Consider the following 9,380-nt stretch of genomic DNA (forward strand, 5'->3'; position numbering starts at 1 on the left):
TATAGATATATATATATATATATATATTTAGAAAGCTCTTCTCAAGTCTGAGTTATTGCCTCAATTTCTCATAAGTACCAGTAGCATTCTGATCCACATCAATCCCAAGAGCTCAGCCTTGTCTTTACTACCCCTAGATTGCACTCTTCCTTCATCTTTAAAAATTTAAAGCTCACCCTCTAATGTCCTTCCAGACTAACCTTTAATAGTTATCCTTAACATTTGATAGATAAGTATGACTACAAAGAAATAAACTAATGTTAAGCCGTTTCTTTTGAAAATCATTTTATTTAGTCACATCTTACAAAGTTATACTGATTTTCTATAGTTTCATCAGTTTACACATTCTTTCTCTCCTTCTCTCTCTTATACATACATGCACACACACACGCATGCACACACACAAAGGTATGTGTAAATCCACCCATCTTTCTGATTCTACCATTCATTTATGAAGTGCTTTGATGGCATGGGTCATGTGATCTTCTTTGGCTCCCTTGCAGTATCATAAAACTGATCTTATTAGTGATTAGAATACAGAAGATCATCAAGAAGATCATACATCCTGACCAAGCTGGATTTATTCCAGGAATGCAAGGATGGTAAAACATACATAAGTCAATATATGTAATACAATATATTAACAGAGTCAAGGACAAAAACCATATGATCCTCTCAATAGATGCAGAAAAAGCATTTGACAAAATTCAACACCCATTCATGATAAAAACCCTGCAAAAATTAGAATAGATGGTCTATATCTCAACTTAATAAAGGCTATCTATGAAAAACCAACAGCAAACATCATATTAAATGGCCAAAAACTGAAAAACTTCACATTAAAATCAGGAACAAGACAAGGATGCCCACTATCACCACTCCTCTTCTATATAGTTCTGGAAACATTAGCCACAGCAATTAGACAAGAGAAGGAAATTAAAGCAATAAAGATGGGAAAGGAAGAAGTGAAACTTTCAATATTTACTGATGATATGATACCCTACATTGAAGACCCCAAAAAACTCCACCAAAAGACTTCTAGACTTAATTGACAGATTCAGTAGAGTAGCCGGATACAAGGTGCACACCCAAAAATCAATAGCCTTCTGGTACACAAATAACAGATTCACTGAGAGAGAAATTAGGGAAACAATTACTTTCACAATAGCATCCAAAAAATGAAGTATCTAGGAATCAATCTAACAAAAGAAGCAAAAGACCTCTACACTGAAAACTATAGCACTCTGAAAAAAGAGATGGAAGAGGATATAAGAAGATGGAAAGATATCCCCTGCTCCTGGGTAGGAAGAATCAACATAGTGAAAATGGCCATACTACCAAAACTGCTATATAGATTCAATGCAATGCTGACTGACATTTCAACACTATATTTCACAGAACTAGAAAAAAGAATCCAAAAATTCATTTGGAACCACAAGAGACCTAGAATAGCAAAAGCCATTATAGGCAACAGTCACATGGCACCAGGTGTAACAATTCCCAATTTGAAACTATACTACAAAGCCACTGTGATAAAATCAGCATGGTACTGGCAAAGAAATAGGCCTGAGGATCAATGGAACAGACTGGAAGACACAAAAACAAATGCAGATGTACTCAGCTACCTCATCTTCGACAAAGGAGCTCACCATCCTCAGTGGAGGAAAGATAGCCTCTTTAATAAATGGTGTTGGAAAAACTGGATATCAACCTGTCACAGATTAAAATTAGACCCTTATCTTTCGCCATGCACTAAATTAAAATCCAAATGGATTAAAGATCTAAATATTAAAACAGAAACATTAAACTTGCTGGAAAGTAAGTTAGGCAGAACTCTGGAAGACATTGGTATAGGAAAAGACTTTATGAACAAATCCTCAGTAGCACGGGAACTAGCAGAAAGAATCAACAACTGGGATCTCATCTTACTAAAAAGCTTCTGTACTTCAAAAGAAACCATTAGCAGAACTAAGAGACAATCTACAATGTGGGAAAAAATTTTTACCAGCTGTACCTCAGACAAAGGACTATTATCAAGGATATATAAAGAACTCAAAACAATCAGTCCCCCCAAATATAAAGACCCGATCCAAAAATGGGCATCCGAAATGAACAGACATTTCTCATACAAAGAAGTGAAAGCAGCAAGAAAATATATGAAAAAATGTTCCACATCACTGGTCATTCGAGAGATGCAGATGAAAACAACACTGAGATTCCACCTCACCCCACAAAGAATGGCTGCTATCAAGAAATCACACAATAACAAATGTTGGCGGGGTTGTGGGGAGAAAGGAACCCTTCTCCACTGTTCTTGGGAGTGCAGACTGGTGCAACCACTATGGAAATCAATATGGGGATACATCAAAGAGCTTGGACTAGAGGTTCCATTTGACCCAGCCATCCCTCTGCTGAGTATATTTACAAAAGAATTAAAGGAATCATATCACAGAGATATATGCACACCTATGTTTATAACAGCACAGTTTGTAATAGCTAAAACTTGGAAACAACCCAAGTGCCCATCAGTTGGAGACTGGATAAAGAAGATGTGGTTTTTCTATAAAATGGATTACTACTCAACCATAAAGAATGAGAAATTAGATTTATTCATAGGAAAATGGATACATATTGAGGATATACTCCTAAGGGAAATAAATAAGTCACACATGTTTAAATACCAAATAGTTTCTCTGGTGTGAAAAGCTATAATGGTACATAAGATCCTAATGGTATAATTGACCATGTGAAATAGGAATAAAGGGGCTAATGGTGTAGGGAAAGTGGGAAGGATAGGGGTAAGCTAATAAGGGGAAAATATGAGAAAATGAAAAAATGGAAATGAAGTGTTTGTAAAGGGGGAGGGGAGGAGGGGTTGAAGGGAGGGCAGGGACAAGGGGAAAAATGAGAACCAAGACCTGTCATGTAAAGGTACAAAATCCCAATGATGAATGTAACTGTACTGTATACCTAAAATGTACCAATAAACTCAATGAGTAAAAAACAAAAAAAAAACTGATCTTATTTGTGATGATAGGTTCTATTTGCCAAGGATCAAGGTGTTTGTGGTTGAATTCTGTCCCCTCACCAAAAACATTCGTGTGTTGAAACTGCAGCCCCCTAGAATCTTATCATGTGACTTTATTTGGAGATGTGGTCTTTGAATGTGATTAGTTTAAAGTGAAGTCATTAGGGTGAGCCCTAATCCAATATGATTGGTGTTTTAATAAAAAGGGGATTATGGACACTTAGTCATGCATACAGAGAAGAAATATGAAGAGACACAGAGGGAAGACAGCAATCTATAAACTAAGAAGAGAAGTATGAAAGTCTTTCACTGCCTTAAAGAGGGACCCACCCTGCTGATATCCTAATTTCAACTTCTAGTTTCCACAACTGGGAAAGAATAAAATTCTGCTGTTTAGACCACCTAGTCTGTGGTATTTTGTTATAGCAGCACAAGGAAACTAACATACAAGATTGACACAATTTTCCTAAGGCACAATTGCGACTTGACAAATAGAACCGATGACACATGGTCCCAGGGCATCTCTCCAAGCCTTCATAGGAATTTAAATTGGATCTCATCATCAACAGAAATCACAGTATCTCTGATTCTTCTTTTTCTTTTTTTATCCTTTTGTTCCTCCCCCTCTTTCTTTTGTGAGCTACTGGGTGTTGAACTTAGGGCCTCTACACTAAGCTACATCCCCAACCATCTTTTTATTTTGCGTCAGGATCTAATGAAGTTATCAAATTGCCCAGGCTGAGCTCGAACTTGTGATTCTCCTGCCTTAGTCTCCAGAGTCCTGAGATTACAGATGTGTGCCACCACTCCCACCTACTTCCCAATCATCTCTCTGTCATTTATCCTGGACTAAGCCCTACGTCTAGAGTATGTTTTGTTTTTCAAAAAACTTCACTGACTACAGAAGTAGAACTGGCAGGTGGGGGAAGGGTAATATCTTTTTTTTAAAAAAATTCCTCCCTCGTAGAGAAACAGATTTTTCATATCACTTAGGAGTGAAGTTAGAATCCTTCTAAAATATTTCTTGTAAATACAACCTGTTTTCAGATTTAATATTGGCACTAGCATGACATAAAATTAAACAGACTTAGTGCAGATGAGTTTTAAGAGCATGGCTAGAGGCAAAGGGAAGGCTCATGGAAGAATTATTAAACTTTCCATTCTAGACTATCACTCCACTGCCCACCTCTTCTGACCCCAGCTTATCCTAGGGGACAGTCAGAAGCTGTGAGAGACTGAGAAAGTGACAGTCTTATACCAGTGTTCTTGCTACCTCACTACGATCTGCAAGCACCCATTTTTCTTTTTTAAAGTTTAGAAACCTTTTATTTGGTGTGAAAGAGAAACATGATCTCTATTTCATATTATTATTATTTTTAATTTAAATTTTTTTATTTTAATGTAATACAGGTAAATATTAATAAAGCAAATATAAAAGCCATTCTATGAAAAAATAATTTTTCATAACAAAAATGATTAGAGAACAATGGTAAATACACTGTGTATCATGATCTAAAATATTATATTTTCATTTGCTATTCTATCTCTCAATTCATTTCCTAATAATACTATACTTTTTTTGCATAAAACATTTTAAGTATTAACAAAGCATTTTACATTCAGCATAATTTTGGACAATTTCTTCCTATTTCACAATATCTATTGTACTTTTTTGTCCTTGTTTACACTTTTAGTTTCTTACACCAGATAGTGAGACAATGTGATATTTACACATGTGTGTTTGATTTATTTCACTTAAGAATATGGTTGCAAGGTGCATCCATTCAGAAATGTCTGAAGCTTATTCTTCTTTATGGCTGAGTAGTACTCCATTATATAAAAATATCTTTTTTATCCATTCCTCAGTTGATGGGTTTGGGTTGTTTCCAAGATTTAACTATTACAAACTGTGCCACTATAAACATGGGTATGCATATATCACTGTGGTATGATTCTTTAATTCTTTTGGAAAGATTCTTTAATTCTTTTTCAGCAGGGGAATAGCTAGGTCAAATGGGACTTCTAATCCTAGTTTTTTGAGGAATCTCTATGCTGATTTCCACAGTGGTTGCACCAGTCTGCACTCCCACCAACAATGGAGAAGGGTTTGTTTCTCCCCACAACCCTGCTAGCTTTTGTGCTGGTTGATATCTTGATAGTGGTCACTCTCTCTGGTGGAATCTCAGTATTGTTTTCATCTGCATTTCTTGAATGACCAGTGATGTGGAACATTTTTCATATATTTATTTGCCGGATGTACTTCTTCATCTGAGAAGTGCCTGTTCATCTCAGATGCCCATTTTTGAACTGGGTCTTTAAACTTGGGGGGGTCTAATTTTTTTCAATTCTTTATATGTTTCGGATATTATATCCTTTGCCTGAGGAACCACTGGCTAGAAATTTTCCCCACTCTGTGGGTTGTTTTTTTCACTCTGTTGATGATTCCTTTTGTGGAAGCACCCATTTTTTCCCTCTACTTTGGCCTCTGCCTCTTTTATTCCCTCTTGAGCATCAGGGAGTTGTTTCATCAGCCCTGTGCTCCAGCCAGACACTTTCTTCCACCTCATCTTTCAGAGTATGGTTTACATTTGGTGCTAATTGCTGGTGCCCTGTGTATTTTATTGTGGTTTTTTGAATGAGAGGTTTAAAGAAAACCAACCCATAAAAAATCCTGAGCACTACTCCCTGTGAGTTTCTCTCTTTCATTTACTTGTGGCCTGTCATTTGCCAACACTCTGCTGCCGAGTATCTCATAGAAGCGTGCATGTAGGGCATTGTTATCCATTGACAAATTAGGGGAAGGGAATTGTGGTAAAGTCACACCGCTCCTTAAAGGCTCATAGAGGCCTTATTAGACCTAACCAAACAACACACTTACGCAGAGATCGTCTTTTCTCGAGGTTCTGGAGGGAGCCCTACTGTCAAATGTTTCTGATAGGAGAGCAGGTCTGTGCAGGCCTACGGAGAGACAACATAACATGACTGTTTCCATAAAACCTCAGATTCCCACAAATATTTCCCCTCATAGCCTAGAAACATTGATCTTTTTTAACTTAAAAACACATCAAACTTTTCCTCAGGAATACCGTGAAGATCAGAAATGTGCGATTTCTGGGAATGAATGATGAGGTCTTTTCATCTCCTAAGAGGTAGGAACTTTTAGTCCCATGTAAATTCATTCTTTTTTTCCCCATTAAGTTTATTAGTACATTTAAAGCAAATAATACAGTTACATTTATTATTGGGATCTTGTACTTTTACACGATGTCTTGGTTCCTATTTTTCTCCATACCCCTTACCCCTGCCCTCCCTTTACCCTCTTCACCTTTCCCTATTTACAAAGACTTTGTTTCCATTTTTTCCACATTTTTCCTTAAGATCTAGAATTCTTGCGCCAGGGATTTATCTCAGTGATGCCACACCCGCCTTGCAAACACAAGGTCCTGAGTTTGATCCCCAATACAAAAAAAAAAAGGTAGAATTTTTAGTTTATAACACTTCTAAAATTGACAGTTTCTATGGTTCAGACAAGTTTCATACTTGTCATTCATGAATAAATAAACATCAGAAACTTTATGTGTGAAAGACAACATATGAAATGATTACAGGCTATATTTGCCTTAAAAACAGTTATGAAAACCAAATTGTTATGGGTGCTGGGGAAAAAACCCAGGGCCTCATACATGGTGGTCAAGTGCTGTACCACTGAAACATATTCCCAATCTTGAAAGTAATTTTTGAAAGCACCTCCATTTAGATCTGGTAAAGGAAATTTATACTACCTCATCGAGTGCTTCCACCTTCTTTCTTAAGATCCCAGAGATATAACGGATCAGGCCCCAGTGACGAATTTCTCCAACTTTGCCATATAGTTCAGTAAGAAGCTCTCTGACCGTAGCACTTCCTTCTTCATACAATTCCGTGTCCCAGTCTGGTCCTCTGGAATTTTAAAGAGAGGACCACATAAATTGGTTTTTTTCCTCATTGAGTTTATTGGTACATTTTAGGTATACAGTACAGTTATATTCATTATTGGGATCTTTTACCTTTACAAGGACCACATAAATTATAAGTAAAACCCCTGGCAACCATCTTTTCTTTCAGGGTTATAATAGATATGCCTGTTTTTGATAGGGCTTCTTCATTTGGAAACTGCTATTATTTACTAAGAATCCTTGTAAAACTATACTGGTCAACCCTAAAGGCCAAATATCTAGAAAAGAATTTCTTAGTTTCAGCTAAGCTTCCATAAAATGCCTTTCACAGCCTTCATTCAACACAGCTGAAATTAAAGACAAAGATTTAACTATTGAAAGCACAGTACGTTTCAGGAGCTAATGAAGAAACAAGAAAGATGTGTGTTTATTATTAAAGGGTACATAATGTTATAGTTTCTATCTGGATGTCTCCGCAAGGCCTCAAACACTCATAGCTGGGGCTTTGGGAGGTGACTGGAGCATGGGTGTGTGATGCTTGTCATTGGATTAGTCTACTGATGAATCTGTAGCTGGGTATGATGTTGGGAGGTGAAGGCCACTGGGAAGAGGTGGGCTCTTGCGGGCATGGCCTGGAAAGGTCTATCTCCCTCCTCATCCCTTAATCCCTCTCTGCTTCCTGCCTGATTTGCCATGAGCTGTTTCTTTGCTGCCATGCCCCTCTGCCATGCTGCCTTGCCTTGGGGTCAGCTGACTATGGACTGAAACCTCTACAAACTGTGAGCCAAAATGAATCTCCCCCCTTTAACTTGTGGGTGTCAGGGAATTTTGTCTTAGAGATGAGAAAGTAACAAAGGCGCATATACAGTTATTGTTGTAGAAATAACACAAGTCAACTATGAAGTGCCGTAAAAATATATATAAAGGTTTCTGTTATTGGGAATTCAATGTACCATAAAGATAGATTATTAATTAAATGATGTTAAGATAACCAAGTAACCATCTGGAAAAAAAACTTGGATCTGTGTCTCATTGTATGACTATAATTCCAGATGGATCAGAGATCTAAATGTAAAGTACAAGAAAAACATGGAAGAATTAGTTTACAACTTTGGAGGGAAGAATTAGAAGACCAGGATTTGACATCATCTAATGAAATAATAGATCAGGGCAATGACCACTGGTGGTTGCTAAAATTATTAGAACAGCAAATGAGGAATTTTATGATAGCTGAAACAGGCTAACAATACCTGATAAGTCTTAATGTGGCAAAAAAAGAACAACCATGTAATGGGGTATAGTTCAATAGTAGACCTCTTGCTTAGCAAGTTGCAAGTCCCTGGGTTTGATCCCCATACCCTCCCAACAGCAATAATGAGACACCCTATGCCTCCAGATGTGATATAACAGAAGCACAAAATACCACCTACAAAGCTGTCTTACCTAAAAATTCGAGCTTCAATATACCAAGACTATAGTCCTACCTACCAATTTATAGGTAATGAAAAAGAGAGAGGAACATATTAAAACATCATGCAGGTGCAATCAACAAAATGCATAGTGTGGAAAACGCTACAGGACAAACAGCCTAGTTTCTTCATAAACTGTCAAGAAAAAAGGGAGAAGGTAGATATTAAAAAATACTTAAGACATATAATAACCAAGTACAATATGTGAACTTTCATTGCATCCTGAATTAAACAAATCAATTGCAAAAATACTATATGTTCTTCAGACTGGGTAATTTCTCGAATTCCATCTTCAAGTTCACTGTTTCTCTTCGTTGTCCTCTTATCTTTTCATTTTGGTTTCCATATTACTCATTTCTACAGTTTCCATTTAGTTTTTCTTTATATTTTATAATTTATTTTTCTTAGACATTCTATGTTTTTCATTTGTTTCAAGAGTATTTACAATTGCTTATTGCATTACTATGCAATGAGTATGTTGCTCGATTATATTCAATTCCACATCAGTGAAACTCCAAAGCTGAGCTTTGTTTACTCTACTTTGTAGATCAGGAATGCCTCTTAAGGCTCAAGTTTTAAAGGCCTGGTACTCAGCCCATAGCACTATTGACAGGTGTTGGAGACCTTTAAGAGGTAGAACCTAGTGGGACATCTTAAGTCATTGGGAGTGTGCCCTTGAAGGACATGGTGGACCTTGGTCTCCCCACTCCTTTCTTTCTTTTGTATCCTGGTCATGAGGTGAATGGCTTTGCTATGTGCTGTTGGCATGCTATGCTCCCTTGCTAGACACCTTAAACCAACAGGGTGACCAATCATGGACCTAAACTTCCAAAGCTATGAGCCCAAGTAAACTTTCTCTTTTAATGCTGATTATCTTAGGTATTTGCTACAGCAGTAGAAAGCTGACTAACATACTAGGCTATATTTCTTCTCTGTGTGAATATATAC

The 9,380-nt window shown here is 37.0% G+C and overlaps 1 protein-coding gene across 5 annotated transcripts in view; it reads right to left on the reverse strand.

Annotated features, from left to right (window-relative positions):
- The window catches only part of Phka1 (phosphorylase kinase regulatory subunit alpha 1), a 144,285-nt gene that overhangs the window by 49,229 nt on the left and 85,676 nt on the right, over positions 1–9,380 (reverse strand). For all 5 annotated transcript variants that reach the window (XM_010607968.3, XM_010607967.3, XM_010607966.3 and 2 more), the window contains 2 exons: positions 6,811–6,967; positions 5,907–5,986 (listed from right to left, as the gene is read on the reverse strand). In XM_010607968.3, the coding sequence (XP_010606270.1) occupies positions 5,907–5,986; positions 6,811–6,967 (237 nt within the window). The remainder of the gene's footprint in view (positions 1–5,906; positions 5,987–6,810; positions 6,968–9,380) is intronic.

The sequence above is a fragment of the Fukomys damarensis genome, unplaced genomic scaffold (genome assembly GCF_012274545.1).
Source record: "Fukomys damarensis isolate Sample0158 unplaced genomic scaffold, DMR_v1.0_HiC HiC_scaffold_39, whole genome shotgun sequence".
NCBI classification, from domain to species: domain Eukaryota; kingdom Metazoa; phylum Chordata; class Mammalia; order Rodentia; family Bathyergidae; genus Fukomys; species Fukomys damarensis.